Here is a 22,577-nt window from a genome sequence, read left to right on the forward strand (position 1 = left end):
AGGACAAGTATAGCTAGCTGCTAGCATATCACAAGTCTACACAACCATCCACAGTCATTTGAGATACTGCAGTATCAAATACTGTTTTTGCTTGATCCGTGCTTCACACTGGTATTAATCTATTTTTTCAGTGAAGCAAAAGCTTATATATGGATTGCATTTTTTTGAATTTGAGTCTGATCTGAGCAGTGACAGTAGCAGTGAACATGAAGACCTGTCTTATGACAAAGCTTAGCTCATACACACATACTTGGACTCTTACTTTCCTCTGTTCCAAATATCGTATGTATTCTGTGAAGTGTAACAGAAAAACACATCACTGAACTGGAGTCGAAATTATTTTGAGAGTTGCGTAGCATGGCATGCCATGAAATAAATCAACACTGGCCAGGGCCAGAGGCCAGAGCCAGGTCGTCTTGGATTTGTATTTGTTGAGCGGCAGTTTTAAGCATGAGGGGAGGGATATGGAGACTTGGCCCAGGATCCTGAGGGGCCAGAAAGCCAATGTGTATTTAAATAGCTGTAGATCCCAGGCTTTGAAACGTGTCATTTCAGTTGACAAGCTGCCTACCGAAGGACTGGCTCCCACTGTTATGAAATTGGTATGTCGGGAAGCACTTCATCCCTGATGGGGATGCTGTATGAATTCATGAAGAGCACAGTTAGGAAAGGGTTGAATCAAAAAGAACCGGACTAAAAGTCACAAATTCTTTTTTTTAGAAGCAATTCTCTGAGGGGACACGGTGGAAATGGGATGCATGTTTTTTAAGTGCCCAGCCCCAGTGATAAATTTACCTGTTCTACGTTTGTACTGTGGTCATTTCTATAAATAGTCTGGAGGCGGAAGGGTCTGAATAACTCATGGTACATCCAGGTCACCTCGTTATCAGTGGTAAGCTACACCTTTGACAAAACACGTGCCTTGTATTTTTCCATTGGTTTGTCAACTGCCCCCAATGGTGGCAGATGTGTGTGACCCAGATAGCTTCTTATAATGAACTGAGGAGGTGGCATGCAAACAGGAAAGCCATATCAACAGAAGCCAGGCAGGGAATTCAGAAACACGTGTTATTTGTTTGTGTTTTGTTAATTTCCCCCTTCATTAGTTCTGTTTTCTGGTTAATGGCCTGCTCTGCTACTATTTCTACCTGCTGGCAGAGAAAAGGACTCCAGTTGTAAACCTCTAATGAGTCAATATCAGTCCACTGCTGCCAGTGTACCTTGGGGGAAACAATTTGGTATGCAGTGCAGTCAAATGCGCTCTGACTTCTCAGAGATTGATTTATTGTTTGATTCATGCTTTTTCTTTTCCCCCCAAAAATAGGACATTGAACACAATATGGTGAGAACAATAAATCAAGCAGAAAGGAATTTGATTTGTGATTTAGAAAACCTAAAATTACTATTTTCAACGATTGTGGGTTGTATTACAAACAGAAGTGCTTTAACATTCCTATGGCCGTTGTAAAATACACTGGGCATGTTTCAGAAGCACAGCGTTTTGCCGACCTGCTTTTGTTTGCTTGTATTGTTGATGTACGATTGGGACTCACAGGGTGTTTTACTTTGAAAATGTGCTGCATTCTCTACATCAATCCTGTGTCTGACTTCCTGTCTGGCTTGATGTACTCTGTGCAGACGCTTCTGAAACGTGTTGGAATTTAGGGCTTACACAGTCTGTGTTGAGTTTTTCAGTATATTCATGAAAGACCACGTTCTATGAAGCAGACCTTCTTTGGAGGCAAAAACAACATCAATGATAAGCTAAGCTTGCTGGACTGAGCCAAAGAAACATTAACATTCGACAGTACATTATGTACAGTTCAAGTACAATATAACAAATCAAATAATAAAATGCACAACACCAACATATTCATAAGTGCCTTCATTTTGCAGCACTGACAGAAAAGCTGAACGCTGTCCAACCTACAACATTTGCTTCTTAATTGAAGGTCCAATCAGCTGTCCCCAATGACCTAGTAATGAATTTAAAGAATGAAAAGAGGGGACAAAATATCTTCACCTTAATGTACCAACAAGCAAATGACTACTGTAATTATTGGGAAGGAAATAAATGACCACGTTATCAACTGATTACATTGTGTCTCGTTAGCTCAGGGGGAAACATACTCATTATAATTGAGGGCTGTCATCAGAGTTGAAATTAGCTCCCTATGTTTGCTTCATCTCATGGTAATGAAAACACCAGTGCTATTGCATGATTGTAGAGACTCAAATATTGCCAACCTATCTTGCCTCTTGGAAAAACATCAGAGACTGAATTACTTTCTCTTTTATGCAGTGGGTTTATGCCTGGAATGATTGCTAATCCCATGAAAATTTCAGAAAGGTCAACCACCTCCAAATTTACTGCTTGAAATATCAGATAGCACTAGTCAGTTCCCATTTTACACATCAAAACAGTGAACATTCATATACCTTTGTTTATCTCTTTCTGCCAATGTTTCACTCCCATTGGATGGAGGCAGTCGTATTATAATTTAATTTTGCACTTCTTTAATTCCTATTTTCCGTTCCTTTTTTTTTTCTTCCTCTGATTACATGATCCACATCCATGATATGATGTTATTATTACTATTCTTATGATAATGATAGTAATTATTTTCTGTTGCGACACCATGATCTGTCTTTTAAATCACCATGATTGTTATTAACATTATTCAATCAGCAATATTACTATTAACAGTCTTTCTTTGTCACCAAGGCCTCTATTACTAAAGCACTCGTTTATCTTCCCACACACTGAACCTTTTCCTGCTTTGATTTTCGTTCTCCTCCTCTCTCTCCATTACTCCAGACACATTATCACATTATTATTAGTATTAGTATAATTATTATATACTTTGTTTTTCCTCAAATGAATCGGTTGAAAGCCTGTCCTGGTGTGTTTGCACCCAGCCCTTGCATAAGGGCCAAAACTCTTAACACCAAATTTTGGTGTTAAGAGTAAAGAAGGGCAAAAAGGGAGGAAAAAGCCTAGTAGAGGCTCCCTCCCATGTGGTCTGGGGCTGCTCGGGATGGGGATTGGGATTTGTCCTCCCACTGGGCAGCCTCCTCCCAAGGGTGTGGGTTGCTGCACCACATCAAACTTTTTCTTTTTTTGCCTATTTTGTTCTGCCAGCTACTCCCCTTACTGACGAACCACATCATCTACACACTCACCACGTACTGCATGTTTATCATCCCAGTCTTAACCTTTACAATTCACAGGTCTACGGTAGTTTGCTGTAGTCTTTGTTGGTAGATTCTGTAGTAACAATACTGTCTAATCACCCACCCCCTTACGTCCTGTATTGTTCATTTATGTTTTGTTGCACTTATAACTAATTTAAGAGATACAGTAAAAATCTAATAAAAATCACACCGCTATGATCAAACCAATTGATAAGACGTGTTTGGTTTTGCATCAAAATATGTGCTACGTGTGTATTATTGTTAAGTTATTCAGAACTCATGTTTTGATAAACTGCATCAAATTCAGTCTTAATTGCAGTGATGATTTTAAGCAGCAAAAAGTCTGTTTCAGTTTTCCTTTCTTCTTCAACAAAGACACCTGTAAAAATATTCTGCTAAAGTAGAAGTATTGATGTGTATCCACCGAACTCCACCATAAAAAGTGATTTTATTTTTAGGGCTTGTTATTTTTTTAACCATTTATATAATTTTTGTTTTGTGAGTAGCATAATGGAGCTACACCTAGCATTTTGTTACACAATCCTGTGTTGTAAAATGATAAATAAATTAACCTTGTGTTGAAGCTTCTACATTCATGTGACAAAAAAAAGACTCCCACGCAAAATACTTCAACCATTGCCACTGAAGAAAAGCTGTGACCTATAGAGAGAAAAAAAAGAAAGAATGAAAGATGAATAATCTTCTAAAGGCATACGTTCAGACAGAATTTAGATGAAAGGTAAAACTCAGATAAAAGAGCCTTTTCCTCTCTGATGAAGAGGAAAGAATAAAAGGCGTGTTCTCAGCGTACTTCACTGTCTTCCTCTTGTTCCTTTTCAGTTGTTTTTCAAGTGTCAGTATTCTGCAGCGTTGATCTGCACGTACAGTATATATGGGGAAAGAATTACACCTGCCAACTACTCAGTGAAACTGCAAGGAAACCATACTTTGTCATTATTATACCCATGGTGATCGTCACTTGAAAAGCTTCTTCTTTATACTTGCTGCAACTTTTTCATCCTCAGATATCCACAAATTTCTGTGGAGGTGGAAAGTTTCCTGAGGTTTCATTTTCTTGCGCTGCTTACTGTACTTTATACGATGCATGGTTGTCTCTCAACGGCTATAAAAAATCATTTCATCATTTGTTTTGAAGATGATGGAGCTGACTATAAAGAACAACCGCATGCCCAGAGTCCTCCATCCTTGCTGATTAGTATAACATTAAAATATATATCAGTATGTTCCTCTGCTGGATTACCAATAAGGAAGAAGTGGACATCTGTGTAACCACATTGCACAAAAGGTTAGGGGTACGGGGTTCAGTCGGCCAATCAAGTTTGTGCCTAACCCTAACGTTTCCTAACCTTAACCAAGCACGAGTATGAAAGTTTCTAAAAGCACAGATAAAATAAACAGAGGCAGAAACCTCAAGCCAAACTAGCAAGGCCCCGACAAACCCAACTTTAAGAGTGACCTGACACCCTCTGAAAATTGAGTTTTTGCTGACCTCTAGTGCTTTAATTTCTCATCTTGCTGCAGCAATGTCCATGTGTAATCCAGGACCCTGTCACTTCACTGTTGGGTGTGGTTACAGGTGTAATACCGGTGTGGTCAGAGGTGAAACTGACTTGAAACTCTCATGGAGGATGTAGACAGACAAGCAATATTTACTGTACATAAAACCTTCCACTTTGAGTTATTTAAAATCACCCATTCTTTTTGTGCCTGTGAAACTTTCCTTGCAAGGTCACTGCAGTATTTGGGCAGGCTAATGGTGGATGTTAGTCTAGGGTTTTGTGTTGTCAGAGGGGTTCAGTTAGGCCACACAACAGCCTAAGGCGGCCGTCTCCTCTAGTCCCCACATACAGGCAATTTAAAAGCTGTATACTCATGGGATCATCAGGCAGCAGCTTGCAGGCCTCAGCAAGGGCTGTGAAAGGTCTTGAGATTACTGTAACTTACACTGCAGGTGTAGGGGAAAGAAGGGGATGGATGCTAAAAATGTAATCAGTGCCTGAGCTTGTTCCCAGTCTCAATCTATTAGCGGGAGCGGGCTTGGTAATTATTTTCTTTTGCTAAATCCGCTTCACCAGGGCTGAGTGTGCAAGTGCAACTGTATTTATATTCTGTGTGTGGCATTGAGAATCTGTAAAGTACTTTGTGTTTTGAAAGGTGTGACATAAATGAAGTTTATTATTATTATTATCTGGTCATTCTTTGTATTGCTGTATTGCTTACCCTGTATTGAACAAACTCTGCTCTTTGTATTTGCTTTATGGGTTCCACAGGCCATCGTGTGGTTTCATGACTATGAAAAGCCACTTCAGTCTCCATTAGTCAGAACTCTGCTGGTGTTACAGCTAAAACCACAGGTAGGAGGCGATTTGATGGGGCTGCAGTTTTTGAGAAACCACATTTTGTGTTAATGAGCCTGAAAAATGTGACAAATGTGGAGCTGAATTGCATTGAGATTGTGGCATCATACATTACTGCAGAAAATCACTTGCAAAATGTCGAGGGAGAATCAAGCGAGTGGAGGCTGTTGGATGTCACTGAATATGTTCTTCATTCTCCAGTCTTGCTAAAAAGCGAGGTGGAGATTAGAGGAAATCTGTGGGATTTTTTTTTTTCTTTCTAAACTTAAGGAGGGCCTAAGGATAGATGGTATTTTATCCTGTATAGACTATAAAAACCCTTGAGGCAAGTTGGTGATATTGGGCTAAACAGTATAAATGAAATTGACCTGACTTGAGGTGTATTTGCACCAAGCATATAGGAGTGTTGACACTCCTTTGCATTGGTTTTATTTATTACATACATAAATGACCAGTTTGACTGATGCCAACATGCATGTGTATAAACAGTATCACTTACATACTGTGCTGTAGATATACACTTTTGTCAGTCAGCTCTTTTAACAGGTGCTGGCTCTTCTACAAAAAGAAAAAAACACACACATACGACATTGTTGGAAACACCCCACAAGGTGTGCATTATCCAGTCTTAATAGAGGCAATAAGAGATTAAATTGATTATTGAAGATAAAGTTTATTGCTGATGTTTCAGTCATAATAATTCAGCTGTTGGCTGCTTGCTGCTGTGAAAGCAGCTCTCTCAGCTCTTTCTGTCTCTGCCGCCTCTCTTTAGAGACCACTGTCTCTGTGAACAACGTGCAACACTTAATGCGAAGCCTTATTTATGAGCTCCAAGATATCCAATACGACGAGGTGAAGCCAGTAATAAAGTCCTTCTGTCGTGCATGCATGAATACTTCTATTGAAATGATCCCTGAAATTATTCAAAACAGAACAGCTACAACTCACAACACATGACCAGAGCTATTATAGCCTCCATGCAGTTCACTTGGCTAATCAGTTGATTAATTAGTACTGATTAAGGACATTAAAACAGTCTTACAACCTTATTTTCAGGCATTATTTTAAAAACAGAGCTATACCTGCTGAGTAAATCGGCCACAGTGTGATGGAGAACCACTTACATCGTGATCATTAACGCTCAAAGGGGGAAAATAAGAAAGGTGTAAACAGTACTGGCACTATAGACAGTGTCATTACTTGTGAAATTGGGGCTCAGCAGGCTTTTCCACAACTCTAATTACCAGAACAGTAGCAGCAGTGCCAACAATAATACTAGTAATTCTTATTATGCCGAGTGTTTACCTGGTTCAAAAGGGGAACCTCATGCAAAGAAGGCAACAGGGCAGTCGCTGGAGCCCACGCATCTACTAAACTCTGCATGTCCCTGTAAGTTACACTCCTCCTCAGAGTGATGGGAGTCCCTGTGAGAGTAAGTTAGAGTGAAAGAGAGTCGAATCCAGAGAGCGCGAGTGGAAGAGATATAACGCTGATGTGCATAGTGCTGATGTGCAGTTTGAGAAGCCAGTTCGAGATGATAGGCTAGCAGACAGACAGGCAGGCGGGGAGTGAATGCTACTGTACTATTTCTCCTTCACTGCTTTGCCAATAACTTTGGTGTTGCAATGGGTTTCTCATTTAGTCAGTGCCAAGCTGCACAGACTCTGATAAGACTTCCCCAGCACACACTGATCCACTCTGCTGAATGTATGGTGAGGCAAACTGGCAGACAGCTTCCCTGTGCTCAGGAAATCTAGAGGCGTCATTTTAAATCAGTGGGAGTTATGTATTAGCTGAGAAATGTTGGAGTCACTTTAAACTATGAATCATCACTTTTTACTGCTTTTGATATGGGATTATTGCTCACACTATCAATAATAAGATCCTAAGAACAGTCTCATATGCAATATTAATTTAGAAAGCAAAGATGTTTAATCCGTCACTCTAACCATGATATCTCATTCATAGTCAGCCGTGACAGCTCACAGCTCGTCAGCTGACTCCAGTCACATTCAGACAGTGAGTGAGGTGTTTATAACTTGACAGCTCATACTCTTAGTCTGCTGATCATTCATGCTGCTGCTGCTGCTGCTGCTGCTGCTGCTGACCCAGGTTACTGCACATTCCCTCCACCTCCTCCACCTCCCCCTGCTGTTGTTTGTAGATGAATGCTGTTCAAGCTGCTTCTGAATAATGGCTGGTATTGTACTGTGGTTTCATATTTATGGAAATGTATGTTTATGGGTTTTTTATTGCCCTGCCTGCAGCATGTCTCGCATGCTACTTGGATTCATGTGGGGGAGCATCTTCAAGAGCATAAATCTTATCAAATAATGATAATAATTTTTTGGAATAAAAGCTTCTATATTCTTTGACATATCTAACATAATTTTGGGATGCAGATAAAGACTGATTTAATTTTACAGTCCTTCAGCTTTTTATTATTTCAAATCCCTTACCATACTATTATGTATTTATGCTCAGTAATTAGCTCTGTACAGTAGGCGTCATTGTTACGGTGAGGTCCGTCTGTCCTGCTGCACTACATTCAAATTATCTGTACACCCACAATGGATTCACAGGAAATGAACGTATGTACTTCAGCAGTACAATTACATCTCACGTATAGAAGCCTTTGTGTTTAGTCCTCCTACAGGCAGAGATTGTTAACTTACTGCCAATGAGAACATTTCCTACTGCTGCTTCACAATGAACACATTCAATCAGTGAACCACAAGATGGCTTTGATTGTGAAGCAGCAACAGAAAGTGCAATCTCAGTGGTTAGTGCTGACTGCCAATGATCACACAAAATGCATCAACAAAACAAGGCTAAAGCCATTTTCTTACCTGATTCCTCATCTAGTCTACAAAATGCCACAGTTTCCAGAATCCAACACAAATACTCAGAATATTTGTTTTGCCCAACCAGTATTCTAAAATCCAATCAGTTTACAGTGATGTAAAAACAGCAGCAATGCCTCACACTTGAATTGGCACATTTTGGGCATATTTGTCGTGATAAATCACTTCAACAGATACATTATCTGTCAGTCAGCATAAGACTTAACAGAATTCATGCATGTCCTGCAAAATATTGGAAGATAATATGATTTTATGAATCAGTTGGCTGTGATATCCTCTGTACAAGAATTTTCAAGAACAGAGCGGCTTGTCTTTATCATTCGTCATACAAACTGTAAAATGCTGTTAAACATACTTAAAATATAGTATGATGAATGTTAAAATGGAGAAAGTTAAAGGTTTAAGTGTTTTCGGTCACAGCAGTCACAGAAGAAGTGCCGGATGGACTATGAAGCTCACAGTAAGCCGATTTAAACAGCTGCCAACAGCGATTATGCAATATGGGGCTCTCCTGTGACTTGTGTCACCCTTCCAAGATTGGCTCGGCTCTCTTAGACCTTGCTGCCCTCAGGAGCAAAGAGTGTCCATCATATTCATAATTATCTGGAAGGGAGGTCCATCACCATCGCATATTAGCAGCACACAGACAGTATGGCAGTAAATAATCCCATCATTTCAGCCAGGGGAGGTCAGGCAGACATAAATTTAACACAGAGCACTATTACATCCTGGAGGGCATTGTAGGGAGGTTTCATCTTCTGAAGGATTGATGCCTTGGATTTCCCTTCTCTCCCTCCGTCTTTTAGCCAAGTGCTGCTCCACAGGAGAAACTTTTAGCTGTTTTGATTCGTACACACCTGAATTTTGATGGATGTATGACTCTTTTCTACCTTTTGAATTCCTCCGCTGGATTTCTGAACGAGTTACTCTAGCGAGCGACACCTGACAGCGGACCAGCAACAAATCATTTTTGAAGCCATATTAGCACTGAGGTCGTGCTCTGCTATTAAGGAATGCCTTTTTGTCAGGTAGACCTGGATGATTTCCACTGAGGAAAAACACTTCACTCCAGTTTTTTTTTTTTTTTAAACATTTTCATAGCTCAAAATACACAACCTAAACTTTGACTCTAAAGGCTCTGAATTATTTTTGGTTTTTACAGGTTTGAGCAAAAAGATACCCAGAGTTTTTAAGAGTAGCAGATCGCCTGGAACTGTTATTCACACTGATTGCAATGCATTGCACAGCTATGAAAATACCTCATGTAATGGGAACCAGAATTGGTAAACAAAACAGAAAAAGGGTTTAACTGTTTTTTTAACACCTGAAAGCCCATCATGCATCTTGCAAGAAAAATGCTCTGTAGATATACTGTATAACTACAGACCTTAAGTTGTTGTTCATCAGCATCACAGCATTACATCTCACTACTGGAGAGAATGGCAACATTTACCAACTTCCTGATCTTCAGTAGTAGAATTTATACAGTGGAGAAAAATGAACTTTTAGAGGTTTCATCCTGCTTTTTGTCCTCTCATACAATCCATTCCTTTTAGCATGACCGGTTCTTCCTCTTCTCTCTGTTTGTTTTCCCCTGCCTGACATTTATAAAGTTTGAGCTCAGTGGATGCTGAGAGCGGTGGAGAGGAGCTCCGTCACCGGGACATTGGGCGTCCATGGTGCGAGCAGCTTCGGATCACTCACTTAAGCAGCTAACATTTCAAACGGGCAATAAAGGGAGTCCTAGTCCCTCCAGAACAATAAAACAGTGTTAGAGTCAGGGGTGGATGCACTGTAATGCAGACAGATATTTCTCTGCCACTGCTGCAGCTGCTGCACTCAGCAGAATGAGAGACTGAATCAAAGGACACTCACTCCAGGAAAGAAAGAGCGTGTGATTCACTTTAACATCCAGGTGTAACATTCACTTTCTCACCATGACAGAAGGATAGAAGGTGTACCTGGAGAGAAAAGGAGGTCATGAGGGCATTTAAGTAATGTGTGACCTTAATCAACCTTTGTCTCCTCTTACACAAGTCTTTTATGTGCCCTGAAAATATCCAGTTCCTTTATATGTAAAACTGGGATTTCTTTTTAGTTATCTTGTCCTAAGATGTTTCCCTCTGTGTGGACTCTTGTGGGGGCAGATTAAGTCTGAGCAAAGAGAGGATTGTTCTAGCCATATATGGCGAGATGTAAATCAGCGTGGGGTGTTAATTTGTTTCTGTCCTTCCAGAGCAGGGACAGGGATGACAGCTAGGTGATGATCCCTCATGTCGGATCCATCTCACGCCTCATTCCCCTCACAGGAATAACATTGAACAGGGATTTAGCCAAGACCTTGACTTCCATGTAGAGAGGAGTGCACGTTGTCTTTGTACTGTGCTGGTGTGTAAGTCTTCATGTTGTAATAAGCAGAGCCAGTGTGTGTGTGTGTGTGTGTGTGTGTGTGTGTGTGTGTGTGTGTGTGTGTGTGTGTGTGTGTGTGTGTGTGTGTGTGTGTGTGTGTGTCATTGTGTGCTTCTTTGGCTTTGTCTTTGCATGTGTATTCATGCGTGACTGTGAGTACCTGTCAAACATCATGCAATCCTTTCAGAAATGAGCAGGCGATAACAGAATTTCATCAAAGCAGAGACGGCCCAAACATTATTGTTCCAGCAGCCTCCAAATTGTCTGTTGACCCTTTGTGAAGCAACAGACAGCTGTAACAAGAGCACCAAATGTGTATTAATCTGCAGCTCAAAATTGTGCCCAACAAAGTTTGACAGGCGTTTCCCTAAACACTACAGCTCTAGAAAACCATTTAGCCTGTACTAAAAATGAAACTATGTATTTACAGGTAGACGTCCTTGTACTATATATATGTCACTTTGTTAAGGTTCAGGAACAATCACATCTAGAGTAAGCTGCATTAACGCTGTTCTGGTGGCTTGTGATGGCTGTTTTTGCTTTAAAGGCCTCAAGCTCTTTGGACAAACCACCAGTTCTTTTCTCTGTCTCATGACAGCCTCATTTTTTCTGTTTTTGACTCCCCATTTTGCATAAAATACCAGTTTTCATGTATGTAGAGCAGTGTGTTTTATGAAAACAAGTCATGTTTTTTTCTTTACTGCAGGAGAGCCTGCAGTCTTGGAGGTTGTTGAGGACTTACTCATGGGTCACCCTGGGCTTTCTTTTGAGATGAGATGACATTTTGCACACCAGGAAACCCTTTGTTAGTTTGTGAGGGTATACATATGCATAAGCATGACAATATGTGCCTCTTTAATATGCACTTTAACATGGAGTACCCCAGCAGGAGACATTGTCTTTCTGCTGTAGCCAAGCTGAACCCTTGTTGACTTTGCTGCAGTGACAGTTGTGCTAACAGCTGTAGATATGCTATTTAGATTTGCACTCCCACTGCTATGAACCCAAAGGAGATACTGGGATTAAACTTCTACAGTCTAAAAGTCTGCACCATGTTCTTCATTCTGAATTTTTTAGCTTTGATAGTTGTTGAGTTGTTGGATGAGATTAGGTAATGAGATCAGTTCCCATGCACTTTCACAGAGGGGCTCTTGCTCTGCAGTGATCAGGCACGGATGTCACCTAATGATTTATTCATATGAGAAAGATTTTCATATTTTGTCCTGTCATCACCATGCCTCCGACTTGCATAGAGGCCCCGCTTCCTCCCGTCAGAATCTCTCATGCAGTCGTCAGGCTCAGGTGACACTACAGCCAAGAAGGGAAACCGCAGACACGAAAAGGAAAACCTTTTCTTCTCCCTGTCCGTGTCTGGTGCTTATTTGCCTGCTCTCCATTTGTATTAAGTCCCTCGCAGCATGGGACAGACGTGTTTTGCATAATTATTGATTTCAAGTGTGAAGAAAAATCCTGAGTGCTGCCCATGATTAATTTGTGGTCTCCCATTTCCTCTGCACATCCTCATCAGGCAGAGCCTTGCACAGAATCAGTAGCTGGAGACCCAGTCTTGTCTGAAGCATGAGCTCTAATCCCATAGCAAAGGAGGACAAGAAGCTTGAGAGGGTCTAAATGAGGATGTTTACCTTTTGTTTTCATGTGGATTCAAGGATTACTTGTAATTAATTGGACCCCCTGCACCGAAAAAGCTGTCAGACAAATTATGCAAACAAAAACCTAACATTTTTTTAAACCAGTAAACACTCAAGGACATACACATGCATGCACAAATACACACAGTATCTATCCCTCCTGCCCTCCTTTCCTCTCCTCCCTCTATAAAACACACAAACACATTAAATCCAATTTACAGCTACAATCCCACGGCTTTGGGTTGTGTAATTGAGGTTAATCAAATGTCTTTTGTTCCATATCTGCGTGTTCGCTCTTGTAGGCAATGCCTGCACCATGTCGGAGTACAACAGGCTGAAGAGCATGCTGCTGGATATGCAACCTAAAGTTCTGAAGAGTGGAGAGCAGAGCCAGCAGAGAGACATGGAGGAGAAGAGAGCACTGGTGGACACCATGTTCAAATACCTGGATGTGGACCAGGACGGCCGGCTGGTCAGTGATGAGCTGGAAAAGGTGGGTTTCAAGTTGAAATGGTCTGAGTAATCAGATGGCTGTATGGATGGACAGAGGAATGACTGATTGAGAAAGAAGTTGTTTAAACAAGGGAGGGAAATGCCTGGTATATGCAGTTTTTATGGACTGGAATGGTACGATTTCTTTAGCTGTGTAGTTTTATTGAGTTGGTAATGTTTGCTGTAAATGTCATGTAAGTAGCTGCTTTGGAAACATGTTCAAACTTGTTGAAGATTCATTTCTCTCACCATACCATCCAGTGACAGGTTTGCAGGGGCTACGGGATGTGTTTGACGTATACCATCCATTTTTGGAACCGTTTTTTTGAGCATTTATTAGCTTAGCTTCATTATGTGAGAGTGTGAAGAGACCCTGTGTGGCATCAACATCAGCACAGATTTCAAACCGTATCCAAGACATTTGCAGTTTGGGGGTAAGAATATTACTTGAACACATATTGGGAAAACTACAGCAGTGCATTGCTGCCACTGTGAAAAGAAAAACAATGCTATGTTTCTCAGAATAAATAGAAATCTCTCTTATTTTAATGAGTTTCTTTACACTTAGAATGTGAGTCTGTCCCAGCTCACATTGGGCAACAATCGATCAGGTTTTTTTCCTCTTTGAGTATCTCCCCACCAGTTGTTACTGACATGTGGCTGGAACATTTAATCATCTTGCTTAACAATGAAAAATGTTTACTGAGGTTATCTTCCCACCAGGGCCTGATGGGAAACAGTGGGAGAACTGTAGAAAGGACTGGCATTGACATTTGCAGGGTGAGGAAATGAAATTATTGTGGGCATCATCTGGTATCAGGAAATGGGCTTCAGAGATGGGTGTTAATTAGACTCCTCCCAGCCAATGCTATGATCTCTGTGACTTCTGCCAGAACGCAGTGAACCATGTTAGAGTCACTGCAGACTGCGGGAAGGCTAAATTGTCAAATGCTTTACAGTCTCAGTGTCTAACATTTGCGCTGTAGCTCTTATATATGGAAAATGAGAGTGGCTGTATGATGCCGAAGAAAAACTGTTTTATTCGAAGTTAAAAATTAATAACTGCGACTAAATATAGTCTCAAAAATGCCACAGTAATTAATCTTTTGTCTTCTCACTGCAGTTGTAAATGACAACAGGCTTTGTCACTTTGTAAAATGAAAAAGATGGAGTGATTTTTGGCCTCGTTCTAGACGGCAGAAATGAAGAATAAAATGCCTCTCTGGCAGAGCTGCGCTAAAAGATCTAACAGAAGATTTTGATCAGTCACAGCTGGCAATTACTAATGCTGACATGTTGCCAGGAAATCTTAAGATAACACATTCTTATCCTGTAGGAATTAATAAATTCATTTTCACAGAGATAATGCTTTTAAGGACCAAAGGAATTCAAAGATGAATTCTGGCCATCCATCCAGACTTTCTCCGGTTTGGAATCTATCTTGTCACAGATGGTCTCAGAGGGTAAAGTCCTGTAGTTTGGGTTTGAAATACTTTATTCAAATGCTCAAGGACAGATCAGTCTGTGTCAGTGAACACACAACAGTGGCAGCAGTGTGCTGGAGGCAGCAACGAGAGAAAAAAGTTTGTCACATCCCTTAATCTGCCATGTCACATGTGCAGCCCCATGTAGAATCAATTGGAGGAGAAGCTTGGAGGCTTTACTTTTAGGCTTGGAGTTCATAGTGGGACATTTTGGCCTAAAAGCGCACTTCATTTTGGATGAAATGAAAGAATCGCAATAAATAAATGAAAACAGCTTTGTACTGTGGCATCAGTAGATGTATGTACACGGTAGCATCACATGTCTCACTGCAGCTTAGATCGTTATTTGAGCTTTTTTCAGGAAGCACAAAAATTAATGAGTAAGAGTAAAATTCCATGAATGAATTACTGAGAAAAAAAAAACAAAAAACAGAAGCTAAATCAGTTTGTAGCATATCACCAGAACAGGTGTGTTCAACTGAAACAGGCAAATATCTGTTTCAGGCCAACATACTGATTCACAGCTTCCTCACTCTCCTGCTAGCGTCGTTGCACAAGTTAAATCCTTAGAATTTAAACGTAGTTAATAGAACTTTTGACACCATATGATTCCTACAAAGGTCGACCCAGCTTCAACCCAAATAGAGATCAGTGTGTCTGCCTTTAACAGAAGTGTGATTGAAAAGTGAAAAGTTCAGCTCGCCGACATCACTGAATGCTACATTTCAGCGTGTGATTGAACCATCTTCACCTTGAAAAAGTAATTCAAATGCTTTGAAGCCGCAGTTACAGTATATCTAACACAGACATCGAAAAGCACTTTTTAAACAAATGAATGTTGGTTTTGAGATGAAGACTTTTAACCTGCAAATTCCTAAATGATCGTTTGCTATGATAGTATCCTCCACGTTTCCTTTGGTGAGGGCAATACACACTCATTGTTTTCCCTATAGTAACTGTAGTCTGTATGTTTGCTGCACAGTTATAAAGCCTTTTACTTTGTAGAGATGTTATTTTTTTTATTTTTTACATGTACGTTTGACTGACAATCTCCTCAAAATATTAGATGCTAAATAAAATAATTAGGTGAGGCGTCGTGTCTACGTGCTCCAAAAGGACTGAAAGACAGAGTTCAGCTTTCCAGCTCAAGCTATCTCTTGACAAAGATAGACCTGCATTGACACTTTTATTATTTACTGCCGTGCTTTTGTACAGAAGCAGCTTTAACAGTATATAGTGCAACTGGAGTTATTGAGCACAGCCTGAGTGTTCTGTTTATCTCCCTAAAACATCAGGGAAACGTGCTTAACATCACCCATTCAAAGATCGTTCCCCTGAGAAAGCGGCGCCGCTAAAGTGGAAGAGAGGGCTCATAAATGACAAACAATGGATGAGAGAGCAGTGCGCCTTCCCAGGGGACCATCTTTGAATGAACTCAGGTGCAGTGTGCACAAGCATAAGCAGTAAGAGGTGAGACATTCCTAAAATGGCAAGCAATCAGAAACAGCACTTACATGACAGATTACATATTTATCCTCCCCCTTTTAAACAGAGTGAAATTACTCTCAGAATGAGTTCGTTTCTGTGGGGCCTTATTCCTCTGATGGAAATCTTATTCTAATTATTGGTTGAATGAAAAAGCTCCTTCTAAACACTACTTATTAGTGCAACTATATTCAGGTTGGCAGTTTCTTTCAAATCACTTTTGCTTCTGCTGGAAACCCAAATGATTACTTCTTGCAGCACGTGAGAAAGCTTTCCTGAGAAGGCTTAATCGCTATTGTGTTTATCTTTTTATAAAAGCCTAAAAATATGTGTAAATATGTGTCATTTAATTGACTTATTTACGTTGATGATTCTGTGACACTACTCTAAGATACTGAAATGATAAGTGTGCGTAGTATCTCCCCGTTAAAAATGTCAGATTCACATTTAAACTGAATGTGCTTAGTGTGGCTCTATCTTAAAGAATATGGCTTCGAATAAAAGAAGATGAAGGATAGAGAGAAGAGAAACGATAAGTAAGGCCTACGCTGAGGTGTGATCATTTTGTAGCTGTGATTGACAGTTGCCTTTTATTATCTGCCTTTTCCTATAACTTCACACAGTTTTTTTCTGCCATGTGACTGAATGCTAGATCTCCATGAAGGAGCACCTGGATGACAGCCTGCTGGAATGCACCATGCAAGACCTGCTGCGTTACGACGACTACAACAATGATGGACACCTCAGCCTGCACGAGTTCTACACAGCTTTCCGTGAGTCTTCAGTCTGTCCATGCTTTTCCCCTTTCCCAGTCTCCGTTTTCCCTTTTGTCTGTTTTTCCTCCCATCCTCTTTTTCTTCCTCTTGCCTGTGTGCCATCAGAAAGCAAAGAAAAGCCAATGAAAACTACCCAGCCCAGTTTGCACACCTTTATGTCAAATCACGCAGAACATACATCACTCATGCTTCCAAAATCTAAAAACACACAGCTTACTGTCACCTCAATATAGAACCTGGTGACCTTCCATCCAGTCAGCCTCTTCCTACACAGTGGCCATCAGGATAAAGGTGTTCCAGCCACAGATAAATTGATAATTGCACACTAGCCCATGTGCCCAGACCCAGCCATGATTATAGCATCTGGAACAGCCATAATAGCCTTTGGGGTTTAGGCTCAGCAGCAGCTGAGAGGCAGGTTCCACCTTATTAAGACCAATAATCACAATTCCACCACTAATATTACAGGAGCGTCAGCATCAAAATTGCTTGATGCCATGGCAACCTGCTGCAACTCCTGCTTTGAAAGTTACATTTTTCTTGTTGTTTTTCTCGTCCACATCTCACTTCAGACTGCAGCGATATAACTCAGGCCTTGTGGTCATGTCCAGATGGTAACCCTAGATTTGAAAACATGCAGCACAGGCTTTAGAGGTTGCGGTGGATGAATGGGTCAAACACAGGTCTTTCACCCAGGAGACTAAGGTTTGTGTACTGTCCGAAATCAAAAGTCAATACTGACTTACTGTTTGTAGACTTGTTTGTTCCATTGTTTTTTAGTTTCTGCTTTTTTCCCTCGGTTTTCAGTCACAGTTTGCTCAGGTTTAGGCAGCAGAACTATTCCCATTCTCATTCCCAGGGCGTCAAATACAGACGCTGTCACTAACTCCACTGTAAACCCATTAGCAGTAATATTAGATACTGATGACGTAACACAAAGAACAAAGGAGTCCACAGATGGAGGAAGGTGGGGTGGAGGGCGGGTCAAACAAACAGGACTTTCACCCAGGAGACCGGGGTTCGTGCCCTGTGACAAGCCAAAAGAAAAAGCTCTGAAGGCAGACTTCTCTCATGTACGACCTGCTTCAAAATATGAAGCATGCAGCAGGATCCACGCTGCTACTAGCAGAGCGGTATGGAGGACAACACGGAGAACAGCAGTCTGTTGACAGGAGCCGACACACGAGGCTTAGCTCCGCTTCTTATGCTTCTGCGTTGGAAAACCACGTCACCAGTATACGTAGTTCATGACACATGTCGTTTCCACAGCAACCCATGCTGATAGACCAGTAACGTCTGGACACACAAAGCTGAATACTTGCAAATGACAGTGTAGACAGGCTGTCTTCAAGACTGATTGAGAGACAAACCTGGTTTGCCTGCATTCTGAACAAAGCCTTAGATTTGAATCTGAAGTGGGGATAAAATCCGATGAAGTTGATGAATCCAGCAGTTAAGTGTGGCAGGTGGTCCTTTCTAAGGCTCTGCCTTCAGCTTGTGCAGGTCCGTTAAGCCTCACCACTAATTTAGTCTCCTAAATGACTGGTTTTAGTGGGAACCATCATGCTATTATTCTGTTACACTCTCCTAACCTTCCAGATGGGCAGTGGGCAGATATTGCATGGTATTTATCTACCTACAAGCCTGCCTGCAGGGTTCTGGGCCATGTTTGTCAATGCATTTTATGTTTGACAAGCAGTTGAAGGAATGGGTTGGGACCAATAAAACAAGCTATTGATCAGAAGACACTCAAGGTTAACTGTTGGGCTGCAGCAAGGCAACACCAAGGGGGAGTAATTATTTTTGAGTGGCGCATCTGGTGTTCTGGATAATGTTGAAGGTGTTGAATTGTGTAAATGTTCCTGTGTGTGTCTGTGTGTGTCTGTGTGTAATTACAGGTGAACCTGTGTGTGTAACTGCAGGTGTGTTAGTTTTCCTGGGATGCAGTCAGTGAGTGTTCTGGGAAGCATAGCAGCCAGGAATCACAGGTGTGGTTAGCAAGGTGGAAATTTACAATATGGCCATAAGCTTGGAAGACAGAATACAAATAATAGACCTAAATGATGTGAGAAGCTATTTTGCCCAGGTTGATATTCTGCTCTCAAGCCAACTGTCTATCTGATGTCAGAAGAACATTTGAAGTACAAGCTTTAGTCATGTTTTGGAGAGCCAATAACTCAAAGCACAGAGGTAGAAAAAGTACAATCCTTCAGATTTTTCTCTGTTAATACTTTCTTCTGTTTTGATGGAAAACTCAAAACCCTCTGGAAACTCCAGCATCGTTGTTTCCTCCACAGTCATTGGACTTAGGCAGTTGAGGAACACTAATTGTGTTGTTTTTGCCCCTTTGTTGTCTTTGCTTTATTTACTGTATAAACCTTGACAGGCATACCACTATACAAACTTCTGTTGCCACCCAAATCTAGTTTTTATTTTAACCACAGAGTGAGGGAAATATGCTTGGAGAATGCTCTTGAGATGATTGCCGGTTATTGTTATTGATTTTTTTCCCCTTATTCTACCTTTTACAAGCCCAAACGGTTGTTTTTCTGCACTTTTTTACTTTTTTTTTTTTTTTACTTTTTTTTTCTTTACTACCTCCTGACATGTCCGTTAAGTAGATTCTACTTAAACACCTTTTGCGTTTCCTCTAAGAGTATAGATTTAGAATTACAATCTAGTGATATTTCTAACTAAATATTACTGATGTAGTGTCAAACATTAGTAGCAATTACTGAGAGATGGCAATCATGTTTATATTTGCAACTCAGACTTAGTCTAATCCAATCAAAACAACCATGGAATAATCTTGAAGTCATTAACTATTAGTTTTATCAGTAACCAGCAGTATGTAGTGTCAGGTTAGATTCCACCCTGCACAGCTGAGTCGCTATCCGGCTGCAGCACAGCTTTGTTCCATCCTTTGTTCCATTTTGAAAATTGACCAGATTCTCTGTGCCATTCCACTTCCTGCCTGTCTCAATCTGCTTTGTGAAGTGTGACTTACGGTCCGTCAAAAATAGACTAGGCGCATATTCCTCACGCAGCAGATTGGAGAGCTGCTTCTGGGATGCTTCTGAAACGCGCTGCTGCACTTTTGGTGGAGTCACGATAGTTGTGTTGAATGGCCGTCAGCTCCGGCAGCTGCATCACGGCTGGAATGTGATGCAGCCGGAATTTCCAGCCTATTTCCCAACTGTTGGGGAATAACCCCACACAGACTCCATGCAAAACTTCCCCTGTTCAAGCTCTAGAGATATCAGATCATGTCTTGAGGCTACTTTGAGTACACTACAGAAAAAAAATAAGTATTGGTATTGATTCCGAAATGCTATACTTCATACGTTTTTTTTTAACAGTGTGTTTAAAACTCACTTTGTATTAATAGTACTCGCATAATATCAATATTAATAGTGCTGAAATTCAAATTCTACTCAAACAGCAGACAGTGATTATTGTATTTATCAATTAATCTGTTTTGTTAATGTGAAATCTTCAGAGTCTACAGAGATTTAAAAAAATAAAAATCTGAAAATCCTCCCACGTGTGAAGCTACATGGAGAAAACGGCATTTTTGGTTGATAAACATGATTAAGTGATTAAACTATTATCGCAGTTTTCTGTCTATTAACTATTCAGTTACTTGTTTAATGTTAAACTCTATTTCTGTACTGTTGCCCATATTGCAAATCACACCACTAATTCTGAGGTTGAGATCAATAAAGCCTGAAAAACAATGGCTTCTTGTTCTGTGCTACACTCAGGAGTGAATAATCAACCTTTTCTTTGCCTTAGAGCACATTGCAGGGCAGAGATAACAGCATAATGGCTTTAAATCAGCTCTGTGGGTTCCTAATGGTGTATGATTTCACGTGGTTCCATTTCTTCCATTTATTACAGTGTTAACATTGTGTAGTGGGTTGATGGCTGTTACATGTGCCCTTTGTATCCAAATTAGAACCGATGTAATTAAACAATAATAAATGTGATGGAATTTGCCTCATGGACCTTGAGATGATTCACTGGTCGGTAAAAGACAGCAGTGCCTTAGTACTGAAGGTGGTGGCTGAGCAGGCTTTTTGAGAGATATCTGAAGATGGAGTATATACCTGCAGATGTGATATATACTGTCACACAAGGTCAGAGCTGCTTTGTGGATGCATGTGTAGTGTATAAAGCTGCCCTGCAGTGATACATGGACTGCATGCACATTTTGTGAGGTGAGTAACCTTTTGTAAATGTGCAGTCCCAAATATCTGAGCTAGACTTTGTAATATTGGCTTTTACACTGTTTTTGGAGTACAGCACATTCTGTAATACAGTTTCATTCATAAGCTTTCTGTGATGATGCCAATATGATTTTCTGGGGACTGTTAGTTAGTCCTATCCAGAGGCTCTCCATGTGACTGAGATTGGTCTGCTTGCTGTGTATCACAGGTGCAACTGAACGAGTCAAATCTGAGTGTTGGCAGTGTAATTCATAACACACCGACGTCAGGATTAGCACACTGCCTCGGAGTTAGCGGCTGTTATCCTTCCATTTACCAAACTGAAAATAGAGACCTTAGTGTGTGATTATGGTCAAAAACTTCAAAAGTTGTGTACAAACTTTGGGACTGTTGGAGACCCTTCAGATCCTGCAGAGACCAGCATGAAAGCAGCAGAAAAAAAGATAAACAATGATGGTCATGAATTGGAGCTAATGCTCCCAAACCAGTGTCAGCCCACCGGCTTGTTTATTTCACTAAACTCTTCATGATTGACTCTGGGTCATCAAGGCAGCAAATTGGGAGAGCAACAGAGGAGAGAAGGAGGAAAACAGCAGAAGACAGACTTGTTAGAAGAAAGCAGCATGGCGGCAGCAGAAAGACAGCAGGAAAAGGGTGGGAAGTTTTAAAGAAGAGATGAGGCGAAATGAGTTGACTTTTTTTAAAATTTTACTGTTACATTTCAGCAACAATCCAACAGCATTGTCACTGAAAGATTTATTTTACTGTTTCCCAATTTTCTGTCCACTTTAAAATGCTTTTAGCTTCAATATTTAATGGCTTCAGTTAATGTCAGTGCTGCTGATTTCCACGTCAGATTGATTTATGAAGTTTAACTTTGTTTATAGGACTAATGGAGATTTACTTGAGCATGTAACTATGCAGCTGTTGACCTTGTGAGTGTGTGTTAATGGAAGCATTAGTTGTTAAGGTGCAGCACAATGAGCCAGTGGTCCTGCTGTTAATCTGCTTGCAAAAACCCACAGCTGGAGAGCAAATAGTTAGGACCAAGCTATTTTTTACTTGTTCCCATTGTTCTGTCTGTTTTCCTCACAAGCAGTTCTGCCCCTCCGAGCTTCTTCTCTTTATACAACCCTGATTCCAAAAACGTTGGGACGCTGTATAAAACGTAAATGAAAAACAAAGCGCAGTCATTTGCAAATGAAGGGTCTTACTCAGTGTTCCTGTGCCCATGTCCTAATATCCTTTATACAATCATGTGTTCACAAAGTGGTGAACCTCGCTCCATCCTCGCTTGTGAACGACTGAGTTTTTCTCGGATGCTTCTGTTGCTCCTGTCCCAACTTGTTTGAAACATGTTGCTGCATCACATTCAGATTAAGCAGGTATTTTTCAAAAGCCAATTAAGTCGATGAGGTAAAACATAAATATATTATATTTTATATTATATGTTGTCTTTTTTATGGTTTTCAATTGCTTATATGTCAAGAAGGATGAGCAGAATATCACATTCTGTTTTATTTATGTTTTACACAGCGGCCCAGCCTTTTTGTAAAACGGATTGCATTTTCTCAGTGTTCCTCCTCCACTGTGATCTATTTGTTTTCCATCACTCC

General features: G+C 40.6%; 1 protein-coding gene across 1 annotated transcript in view; it reads left to right on the forward strand.

The window, feature by feature from the left end:
• The window catches only part of fstl4 (follistatin-like 4), a 197,607-nt gene that overhangs the window by 118,277 nt on the left and 56,753 nt on the right, over window positions 1-22,577 (forward strand). Inside the window, exons 5-6 of the mRNA XM_076750847.1 lie at window positions 12,798-12,988; window positions 16,609-16,729. Coding sequence (XP_076606962.1) covers window positions 12,798-12,988; window positions 16,609-16,729 — 312 coding nt within the window. The remainder of the gene's footprint in view (window positions 1-12,797; window positions 12,989-16,608; window positions 16,730-22,577) is intronic.

The sequence above is a fragment of the Chaetodon auriga genome, chromosome 15, assembly GCF_051107435.1.
Source record: "Chaetodon auriga isolate fChaAug3 chromosome 15, fChaAug3.hap1, whole genome shotgun sequence".
In the NCBI taxonomy this organism is placed as follows: domain Eukaryota; kingdom Metazoa; phylum Chordata; class Actinopteri; order Chaetodontiformes; family Chaetodontidae; genus Chaetodon; species Chaetodon auriga.